This window comes from Merops nubicus, unplaced genomic scaffold (genome assembly GCF_000691845.1).
Source record: "Merops nubicus isolate BGI_N331 unplaced genomic scaffold, ASM69184v1 scaffold10457, whole genome shotgun sequence".
NCBI classification, from domain to species: Eukaryota; Metazoa; Chordata; class Aves; order Coraciiformes; family Meropidae; genus Merops; species Merops nubicus.
The window spans coordinates 47,309-59,238 of NW_008619590.1; the positions used below are offsets into that span (position 1 = coordinate 47,309).

Below are 11,930 nucleotides of genomic sequence, written 5' to 3' on the forward strand. Positions count from 1 at the left end.
CCAAACGATGGCTTCATAACAGTGCCATTAGTAGGTTCAGCCTCAAGAAGCATTCTAAACAATAATTTATCTTTTACATCATCTAACTACACCAAGGCTAATGCTCCATATCCTATGTTTTCTATACAAGCTCTCCAAGCCCAATCAAGCCATTGTCTTGATATCAATACACAACAGTGTCTCTCTTCCATTGGCTTAGGACTGTACCATCAGTGTCACTCACAAGGGCTTGCCAGGATTATGAGACTGTGACTGCACAAAAACAGCCAACAGAGACTCGATCCATTTGACCAGATAGGTAATGGTTGTAAATCACGTGCAATGTATGGGGTTCACAATACTAGAAGTTTTATATGTGCAATCAGGCCAAAGGGCTTCCTTTAAGAATGAGGACTGGCATTACTTCATAAACTCGGCCTCAGATTAGGTGAAAACTCTGTAAATTCTGTAAATTCTGGCCATTGGAACAAGATTATAAGAATCAGATTCTCTCCTCCCAGGTAAATCCCATTGGCTGGGTGTCTGGCAATGTTACATCCATCAATATCTGCCTTAGCTCAGCTTTCTTCAAAGTCAAAGCAAAAGATGATGGAACAGATAGTCCCAGGAACCAGCCCAGGGCAGCGACGGTGGAGGAGGGACGCAACACAGCCCAACCAGTGACAGCAGATATTGCCACCTCACATCCTCCCCTCAGCTCCAGAACAGGGCCAAGTGGCCTCAAGCGTGGTGTACACCTAGTAGCTTATAACACCAACCAACCCTCTCTCCCAGCTCTGCCCCTATGGTAAAACCTAACCAGTAATGACTACTGTGGGTGTATGTTTTACGGTCTCACTGATGAGTAGCGGGGCAGGGCACCCCAGCTCCTGGCAGACCTCTTACCAGCAAACCTAAGCTCTTGAGAAGGGCTCTGCCTGGTCAATAAGTTAGATCTGGCAGCTCTCAGCTGCCCACAAGTCCCTCTGAACGTCCCTGTGAAAGGAAATCAAAACACATTAAAAAAACTGAATGTGTGGTTTATTATATTTAAGATGCTATTTGCCTATAGGGTTTAAATATGTCTGTCACATAGTTAACAGTAAATGAATGTAACTTTACATGTTCAGTATTTTGATACACAGTACAGGACTATAAGTGTGGTAAAGGAGCATGGGAAATTAATATTTCCTTGATGCATGTATTAAATCCTGCAGCACCACTTAAAAGCTCAGAGTAAGGACTCAAGCTGCGGTATTACAAGCACTACTAAATAAACCAAGAGACATACCTATATTAAACATTAGAGAAATGAAACAAATGACACAAAGGTTTAATATTTAAGATTTGATACAGGATTAAAATACTAATATTTTTAATGTCCTGGTTTAAAATTAATAAATATAAAAACAATATAAAAATATACACCAGTTGATAAAAGGATGCACTGAGTAAGGTTAGAAAGCTAAATTTCACTTTCAAACGTATGCAGGTATGTCTTTAGGGAGAGGATTTCTGTGTAGCTGCGACTGGTCTTTCGGAAGAAGTCCAAGCTTGTGAGTTGTTCAATGTCACGCACACGTGCAGTGTGCATCTTAAGAAGGTCTTCAACCCACTTTGATTCATCCTCGAAGCTCTGAAAATTAAAAAAAAAGAAAAAAAAAAAAGTTTTATAACATGCCATTTCAAAAATCAGCTCCAAAAGCAAACACCACTTTTTCTAAACCTTTGGTCTATATGAAGAATCTCTGTGCCCTGTTCAAGCAAGACTAAGGCAAACAAGTTCCAAGAAAATAGATACGAACCTTAACATACAGTATGATTCCTACAGTTGCAGATGTTTCAGAACAGCCATATGCTTTTAGAAGATCCACTGATCATTACATACTTTATGTCACAGAAAGAGCTCCATATTAATTTGCTGTTAAACTTTAGGCTGTTTAGCTTTGAATGCTACCCCTGCGCGTTATTCTCATCTGACCAGCACCTTATCAAACACAGTGTTATTTTCATCTTCCCACTTCACTGCTAGGAGACCGTTACAATTTATTACACAGTTGGGACTACAGCTTATGTTGGTACCTGTAAATTCCTGTTGTTGGAACACACCTATTATCCACTAAAAGGACTTTCACCAAGCATTTCCCCAATATGAAAAAAAAAAAAAAATCAGGAAGGTGATGCTGCCAGAGTGATCAGGGTTGGGTTGAGGGGGTGTAATGTCTTTTAGAGATTACAGCTCCTTCTGTATGCCTTGTGCCAGCTCCAGCACGTGTTGGGAGTCATCCACAAATTAACGTTACTCACTAACACATCAGAGTATCAGCCCTGCAAAGCACTGCAGCTACGGGCCCTTTTGAGTGCGTTAGCCAGCCCAGCGACATGTCCCGTGAGCCCTGCAGCCAGCCCTGGGGACTGCACAGCAGGGAGCAGACGTGGGAAAGGAACAGAGCAAACAGGACTTTCCCCCCTTTGCCCTCTCTGGCTGGTACGTCTACACCGCTGCCGGGGAAGCAAGAGTGTGACTTGGAAATCTTGCTAATAAAAATCTATTTCTTGGCTTACTTCTGAAAATGAGCCCTTTTCTCACTGTCTCAGCAAGGTCCTCCTATGAAGTGATCCTGTCACCAATCAAGACTAAGCTTCGGCAATGCCAGAGCCTACCCAGCACAGCGGACGTGCCACAGACCAGGCGCTGGGTCACCCTCCAGGGGCCAGGAGGGTGAGGGTGATCGTTTGCACAGAGAGGACATGAAGTACCAGCTAGGTCCCAGCTGGCTGCTCTAAAGCAAACACCCATGACCCAGTCAGCTTCTCTGTTTCGAAGCTTTCCAGTTCCACACCAAATTCCCTCTCCATGTCACTATCAACACAAGGCCTAAACATAGGTCTGGAACAGAGATCTAGATGCAAATGTAAATTTTTTTGCAAATGCAAAAGAGGCAAATTAATAGGGAAGAGAAGGGAGCGTGCCCTGCTCACTCCCCTTCACCCATGGTGCCGTGCTCCATGAATGCTGTCTGGCCACATGCAGCTGCAGGAAGACTTTTGCTCAGCCTTCAGCTTGGCCATCAGGTTTCTAGCCTGCAAATGGGCCTCAACAGGGTTATAACTGCAAACAAAATCACTGTGACAATTTCTGTTGTCTTCAAGACCTCCTTCTGAGCATGAAATCTGCATTTTACAGAGCTCAGAGGGAAATCAGATTGCTACACAGATCACCTTTTTTTAATACAAGGAGGTCTCCTAAGAGTTTGTAAAAGATTTGCAACACGAATAAATCAAAAGACTGTGAGGCAGGTTTAAAACAAGTCCACCAAGAAAACATTTGCATGGCCCCAGAAAATCAATCAACTGATATATACTTTAGTTTTTCCCCTCCACAACTGGCCCACGAAAACTCAGGCGAAGCAGTAAGAATTTTGTATACAGTTATCAGCTAACATGGTATTATATTACTGCAGAACAATGGATGAAGCGTATACATTTAAAATGAAAATTTTCCCCATCTGTGCCAGTCTGTCTCACCTCAATAGTACAGTGACTCTTAGAAGGCAAAAATAACAATTGAGAACATGGAGAAAAATAGAAATAGGCAATTGATTAGGAGGCTAACCTAAAATGCACTAGAAAAGGTACCAGGTATTCTGGACAAAAGATTCTCTCTGGATATCAAATTATGAGCTAGAAAGCTGAACACGATCAGACTCTAGCCAGGTGGGCAAAGAACTCACTTATTAAAGGAGAAATGTAAAGGTTTTGCTGAAAGGGAAAACAGTGGCCTGGAGGAAGTTTCTAGTAGGGTTCCTTCAGCTTTGGTCTTCGAAAGGATTTTGTGTGACACTTTCATACATGTTTTTTGTGCCAAGGTTACTGATGTGCCAGTAAAAAAGAAAGAAACAAAGAAAACACCCAATTGGGAGCTCCTGTCAATGCAGATGAAGACTGGAATGGCATACTGGAAGTTACAGATGTGGGAGTCCCTGGTATAGTATGAAACTGTTATCCACACTGATGGCAAAAACTCACTAGCTTCGCAGGTGAAACAGCAGCAAGAGGATAAGGTCCTGGGGGTAGTAGTTGTGCATGATTGTGAGCCACCATTATAATGCAGCTATGGAAAAAGCAAATCCTAGATAGTATCACAGGAGCTGTGTCTGGTGGAAAGAAAATTATTGTAATTTTGAGATCTCAGCTGGAGTACTTTATGCCGTTTGTGTTTCATGAGAAACGGGGGAAAAAAAAAAAAAGGCTGGAATAGATGCATAGAAAGCCTACTAAAATTCTCATACTCTCTTACAAGAAGAGTGGAAAAGATCCTAGGTCTCCCATGAAGAGAGAGAAGTGTATACCTCAAGAATCATCATAAATCATTGCTAGGGTAAATCCCAAAGAAGCCCAGTGAAGAGCTATTTAAGCCATAGAAAAATGTTGACACAAGAATAAACGGGTATAACCTCACCATGAATAAACACAGTTTTGAAATGGAACAAATTCAAATAAGAAGAGTAGTGGTGTTCTCCAACAGCTGTGTGAAGAGGGAGAAAGTGTGTGCAACAGGAGCAGAAGGAAAACCAATATTTCTTCAGATCTTACAAGAAAGCTGTGGAGAGGTTACGGAAAAATTCTTATATTATCCCACACATTTCATCCATGAAGTAAGTGAGGTTTTACACAATCACTTCTTTGAACAAGTAAAATGGAATACTATGTGCAAAAGTAAGACTGACCTTGTATTTGAATGGCAAAATTTTGCCTAACTATATTTTCATCCAAGACCTGCATTTAAATATTTTTGGAGTGGTTCTTTGTTATGTAAACAGCATAGACCAATGTCTGCTAATAACCTTGTAGTATCACTGAAGCTCCTCCCAGAACTGTAAATATATAGACTACAAGTAGCATGACCTACAAAGAAAAGAAGCCTGGATTGGAATACAAGAAATAAGAGAGTAAAAGAGGCCATTATTCTAAATAGTTAATAAAAAGATTTCAGATGCTTAAGAGGACCATGACAGGCAATATACAGAGAAAAAAAAAAGACTTTGTAATAAAATTACATATGGGCAAAGATACAAGGACAGAGGCACTAACAGCTGCCAGATTAGTAGCTTCCAGATCACCAACTGGATCTTGATTCAGAAGAAAACAGTCCGGAGAAAAAAGACAATGAAAAATACATGGGACTTTCCAAGATTTTTGGGTGGAAGACATCTCTGCCCAAAGCAGTTAAGAGTCTTAACAGTGGAAAGCCAGACGCACTAAGGAGAGAGAGATAATGCTCCAAATGCGTAGCTTTGAAAAGAGGGACCTGAAAGCAGGCGATGTTTGATGAATGAGAAGGACAGTGTTCCAGGTGAATTGTGTACAGAGTTGGAGTGACTATTTCTGCCTGTAGCTGTAAGAGGAGTTTTAACTTTCAGTGCCAATACAGGACTCATAACACTAAGGCGTTCATCCAGGAACCGGTCTCCTGGCAGCCTGCAGTGAAGTGTCTGTGTGCAGGAACCCGCACAGCTGTGTACGGGAGAGCAAGGTCAGCGGGAGGACAAGGCTAAATACAGCTGCCTGGGAGCTCTGCTCTCCTGGCTGAGCAAAGAGCCCCTGGGGACCCGGCCGCTCTCCTGCTGCACCATCAGCTGCTAAGTGTCTGTGTTACTTTCTGCAGTGCTGACCAGACTGGAGCCTTTCTACTTCACCAAGATTCTTACACTAAAGCATCTTGCATCCTAGAGGAAGACAGGAAAGGAACTGAACTCAGACTGCCACAGCAGACAAACTGTATCATACCTGCATATGGAAAGAGGTTTCAATAAAAACATCAGGCTGGCTGCCAGCATAATACATCTACACACACAACCTCCCCTCAATCTGCTCTGAAGTTTCACCAACAGTGTCTGCAAAAATGTAGAAGCCTACAGGTTGTTTACTGCCAGCCTACTGCACGTCAGTTCTTCCAGACAATTTTAGATGCAGTAATAGTTCGATATTTTTCTCTGATATAAGAGAGTGCTTTTGTCTAATGAGTTGAACATGACACTTAGAGTCACTACCCTGTGCTCCAAGACATCAGTGAGCACTAGCATCTAATACTAAGGGTGTTTCACATGTCCCAGAGATACATTTACCATGGGGCTACAGTAGTGCAGCAGAACTTACATTGCAGCTCTCGTCATTGTCAGGCCGGTGGGGAAGGATGTACGAGAGAACGGAGAGTGGTCCATCACACTTGTCGGCTGGCTGAGTGAAATCTAAGCAGCTGGTTATGATGGCATAGTAATGAGTAGGAACGGGGATGGCGCTGCCTTCCACAAACCTGGGGTGATAAAGACAACATTTATTTATAAAGGATAAACTTGTCTGGAAGAATGTTACACTAACAGCATGGTCTTTCCTCCCCTACATGTAAAGACACACATACATTGCTGGGATGTGTTTGATTCCTAAACACTAGCTGAAAATGAGCATTCAATTAGCTCATGTTTTGATACTGAGCTATAGAAATACCACATGCCTGTGCTGAAAGGCTTCTTCAGTTCGGGGGCATAGAGAGAAAGCGTTATTGAATTAATGAAATGCTTGAATATGTAACTCATTAGCACTGCTACGGTTTGCTCTGGTATCCAGTTGTTCTGGAGAATTTTAGACAAAATAGATGACTTGCAACATATTTCAGCTTTGCCTCCAGGACGAATAAACACTTTATTTCAAAGTCAAGGTGAAGAGCTACTTGCTGGATTGCCATCTCCTTATTTTTACCACTCTCCTATGTGCAGGGGCATTCAGCCTTAATGAACAATAATTTAGGAAAAACTAGAAAATTATATCTCCTCCCCAGAACTGAATAACATGCAGATAATGAATTGTTTAAGATAAAGCCATCAGTAAGACAAGCAACAGCAACCCAATTTAAGGACAAACTCTTACTGTTTTATTTTGTCAGGTGTGTCATGTAAACCATCGTAGTCATAGTCAAAGATCGGTCCACTTATAACATTGACTCCATTTCGCTCAGTGGCATATCGCTTCACCAAAACTCTCTGGAAATAGTTCCATACCTCTGGCAGTGGGGGGGAATAACAAAAAAATGAAACACACCAAAATTTTAACAAGTCAAAACATGTCTAGTTATAAACAATCATTTTTCCCTGAAAATAAAAATCCAATGGACATCGTTCTCATAACGGTATGGGAAATCAAAGACAGCATTACAGATTTACTGCAGCTTCATTCACTTTGGTCAATAAAGGCTTGTTCTCTGCTGAGTTTTTTCCCCAACCAGTGATAAATGAAATGCACAGTACCACTCCCAGGCTGGCATTGCTATAGACATTGCACAGAGACCCTGCTGTTCCTTCAGCAAGCAGTAGAAACAGCTATTTACACACTTTTGATGTCTCTGTAAGCAGTTCCTTTGTCTTTCTTATCTAGCTACAGGGAAAGGGGCTGTGGCTTTTTTAATTCTAGAAAGGAAACAATGTCATTAAAAGCAAAATCCAAACATTTTAAAAGAAAAGGAAGTCCAAAGGTCATATTCTTCCAGTTAAATTCTTCTTGGATACAAAATGCTTAACTTTTAAGTTAGATGCTATCAAGGATGACCAAATTACAAGGTGACATCTCATTACAGCAACTTTTGGGAAAAGCATGACACTATTTCTGCCACCTCATCCTCAACCCTAGAGAGTTAAGGTGCTTGCAGAGATGGGAAACACACTGGAATTTCATTTACATCATTCCTTTCCTTCTTCCTCTTTTTAACACTAACAAAAGTGTGTGAAATCAAAACATCTCAGACTTGTAAAAGTTTAACTTTCATCTTGGCACCTCAGACCGCTAAGTCCATGGTTCCCTGCTCCTGATGGCAAAGGCAGCCTCAACAAGTTCCCCAGTACACCTTGCCCTAAGACTGCTCAGTGCCACATGAACACTGTCCTCAGGCTGATGCAGAGGGCCCCACAAGCAATGGTCTAATAAGAACCTCAGCTGTGGTAACCACTTGGCAGCATTGCTCCTCTAATGCATCAGCCTTAACAACAAAAATATCTCAAAAAGGAAAGCCTTTTCTTTTCCTGAGTTTTCCATCTTTTCAGCACTTATGTTACTACTGCCTCCATACAGCAATGCAAGTGCAGTGGAGGGACCATCTCAGGGCCATCATCTTGCAGCTCCAGCAATGCAGGAGCTGCTTAAGACAGATTCACTACAGAAAAGATGGGTACAAAATTATTGCCTGGGGGGACTGAATGAGACCTTGAATTAAAAATCAAACCAAACCAAAACACAAAGCAGAGCAGGGGGCCTCTGCAGCCAGCACTTGCCACCAGAGCCAACACAGCATAAAACTGCCACCTCCTATTTCCCCTCTAGTGCAAAAAGCTCCGTGTAATGAGCTTATAATCAGCTCTCAGCATTGCAATCTGCACACATGTAGTGGCTCGTAATTCCCCAGGAATTAGTTCCAGCACTTGTTCTCAGGGAATCCTTCACCCACTTGTGATGAAGAGGAAGGCCACTACACAAAATGAGCTGCTAGTGGTCAGTTGTTCTCCTGTGATCAACATCTCAACTAATCTCCTTAGACTGCCATTTGCATGAAGAGCATTTTTATGAAGTGATTTGAGAGTGGGAAATCCCCAATAATTTTGCAGTCTGTAATCAGTTAAGTACCTTTGCTCAAATTTCCAGCAAATATCACCACTTGTTCCTACTCAGAGGTTTCTCAGTTAAAAACACTCTTTTCTGGTTAAAATGAAAAAGCCTCCCGTAGGCTTTGATGTTTATCCAAACCTCTCTGGCTTAAAATCTGAATTGGAAATCTCACAAGAACAGGCTCTTGAGATTCTTTCAAGGTTTCCCAATTCCTGCCAAGCCAAAAATGCCACCAGAATAGTCTGATAGTTTTCCTACCTCTTGGCAAAACTAGAGAGAAAAGAGATGTGCAGACAAAAGGAACGTTAATAGTATATCCCTGCAGTGCTGAAGGTTTCAGCCAGGTTTAAGTCATTCCTCTTTTTCCTATATAAATTGGTCTCCTCTTCCTTTTTCTTTGTAGGTAATAAATATGTTTGGTCGCCCTCTAAAGGCATGGATAGAGAAAAAAAAAAAAAAAAAAAAAATCACTTGTCCCTGAAAAAAAACAACGTGCTAAGAGTACAGTTCCCAGGCTTGTGCACACTCCCAGGCTTGTGCACACTCTCAGGTGGCTCCACTTGAGAAGTGAAAACATGTTGCCCGAGTATGTTCTGCACTAGCTTGGGCTATAGACAAGAAAATCTAAACGGTCTTGCACAAACCAAATTACTGTGGCATGAAGCAAAACTGCTGAACTACAACACATTTGTGCTCTTCTCCTAGCGCAGCACCAAGGAAAAAAAAGCATTTCTAAAAAACTTAAGCCATCCTATGGCATTTTGCCTGTTCATTCCTAAACCTAAGAAGTACTCACATGTATTATCTGCTGGCGCTGGATAACTGAACTTTATGTTCTAAACTTCTCTCATCAATCCATTCCATAATCCAACACACATATTAAAAACAAAACAGAACAGGTTGGGAAAGAGAAGTAAAGCCATGGAAAGGGCACTTACTTTTGAAAGCAGGATACATTGGAATGATATTTGTTATTAGAAAAGCATCATATTTTGCTTCTGCAGAGGAACTTAATTCTGAAAACAATTAAAAAAAATTCATAAGATGAAGTATCAGAAATTCAAAGAATATAAAAATGGTTTGAAAAATGGCTTCAGAGATTAACCAAAGGTAATGCTGTCATCTAAACAGCAATCTGAATGCTATATTCAGAAGTGCATATTACATGCATCAAACTCATATTTAATGGGACAGCTGAACATGGAAAGTGTTCCAAAAAAATAGCTTCAGATGTCAACCAGTTCAAAATATTTTTATAGCTCATCTTTTTTTGCAGTCTCAAAAGTCAGTGAGCTGCTTTGCAGGCTTCTACAAAAGAGGCAACCTATTTCCAGGGAGGGGAGTGTGGGACCAGTAATTCCATATCAGAAATCCACCACAAAATATTTCTGCCACTAAGTGAGCGAGGAAGACAGAGCAATGAAGTTCACAACTGTGAGACAGTTGTGTTCCTTGAACATTTACTAATCCCAGAAGAACATTGCTCCTAGACTGAACACACATAGAATTCAGAACACTCACTTACACAGGTTTTCTGCTAACACTATTTCTGTAGGATAGTAGAAATTTTTAAAGTATGCAAGAATCTAATTTGGATTTATAAATTAAATATATGTTTATCTTAATGCTGTTTGAATTACAAATTACAGCCTCTGACTAGATTCCCCATTCATAGAAATTGCTATCTTTCCACTGACTTTAAAGGGTCAGCTCTGGAAAACTTTCTTCTAGCTGGTACGCCTACTCTCTGCAATTCCTCCTTCCCCTTTGTTTTTATTAACTAAAATGGGACGCTTCATTGTTTTGGTGCATGAAGCTGGGTACCAGTTTGGAGCATCTCTTGTGGACCTGAGGGACCACAGCCATAAGGGCAACTCGTGCCACTGGGTACTTGATCCTCAGCAAGTGCAGCAAGAATAACGTATCCATCCCAAGAAGGCCCATATGTGACACTGGTGCAGGAGCTGCTCCTCTGAGAAGAAGATATCATGGAAGAAGAAATCACCTTGGGGTGGGGGAAATCAAACCATTCCTACCTATATTCTTTCCCAACAACCTCAAAAAATCCCCTTAGTTAACATGGGGGGGTGAGGGACAGCAGGCGTTTATACCTATGGTTTCCCCTAACAAAAAAGAAAATTACAAAACCTGTAGGTATTAAAAAGCTATCTGGACTTACGAGGAGGGAAAAGGAAGCCATAGGAGAGCTGTTTGTCGCCTCGGTAGGCTGTGCAGCTCTGGCTGTTTCCTGGAGAAATGCGGAGGTCGGGTCTCACACAGCTGGCCAGGTGCTCTGGGACACCAGATACCTCCGCCTGCATTGACAAACGCAGTTCAGAAATGACAAGAAAAGTAATCCCAGCATTTATAGCTAAAACAAATTTATTTCATAGAAGCAACGGATTACATCAAAATTCTTGTGTGGAGTAAAATAAACTGCCTCTCTGTACAAACAAATCCTGCACCTGTATCTGCCACAGAACCCGTCCTTCAGGTAGCAGAAGTCACCATGGCATAAAATCCAAATGAAGTTGCTGATTATTCCACCATAACAAAACAAACCCCCCTTAGGCAAAACTTAGAAAGAAATGAGAACAAGAGAAGAAATATACAGCCCTTCTGCCTTAAAACTGTGTTGTTGTTGTTGTTTTTTTTTTCTGAAGGAAAAAAAAGGATTTGGGCATTGCTTACAATGGTACTTGACAAAATTTCTGGTGGGGAACTCTACTTGGGGAAGGGGAATTTTAGGACTTCAAGAATATTGGTACCAAACAGATTCCCCCAGGATTTTAAAGCATATCTTCAAGAGAAAAGACACCACTAACCTGTTTGGAAATAGTGTAGGATGTCCAGAGAGGCATCAGGAATGTTTCACTGTAGCCACTTTCAAAGTCATGGTGATGCAAGATATTGTATTTTGTGCGGTACAGTACTGCAGGGCGCCCATAGAGAAGATGCTTCTCTACAGATGAGAAGAAATTACATTCATTACTGAAAACCTTAAAGATTAATAAAGAGGGGGGTGGCTTTCCAACACTTGCTGATTTCGCATTGGTCTTCAATGGAATACTGACCCTGAATAACTGCTACAGAAACCTTGTAACAGAGAGAGCAGCAGCTCAAGAGTTTTTGTTGGGATCCTCATTCCCGGAACCCACTTTGAGGTTAAAAGTCCCTTCTGCACTTGAAAGCTTCTTGGTGTCTAACCCCAGATCTCTAAACCCAGGTGATTCTGCAAGAATCTCTGTGTCCACATTTCAGTCATGCATGTGGTGCAAAACACATTTTGGAGGCCCTTA

At 41.4% G+C, this 11,930-nt stretch overlaps 1 protein-coding gene across 1 annotated transcript; it reads right to left on the minus strand.

The window, feature by feature from the left end:
• Positions 1-1,003: 1,003 nt before the first annotated feature.
• On the minus strand, positions 1,004-11,593 carry ENPP2 (ectonucleotide pyrophosphatase/phosphodiesterase 2; the record flags this gene model as incomplete). Its single annotated transcript, XM_008943842.1, has 6 exons — positions 1,004-1,615; positions 6,139-6,295; positions 6,907-7,039; positions 9,570-9,647; positions 10,811-10,946; positions 11,457-11,593. Coding segments are annotated over 6 exons (812 nt in total), but the record flags the coding sequence as incomplete, so codon positions are not given.
• Positions 11,594-11,930: the final 337 nt, after the last annotated feature.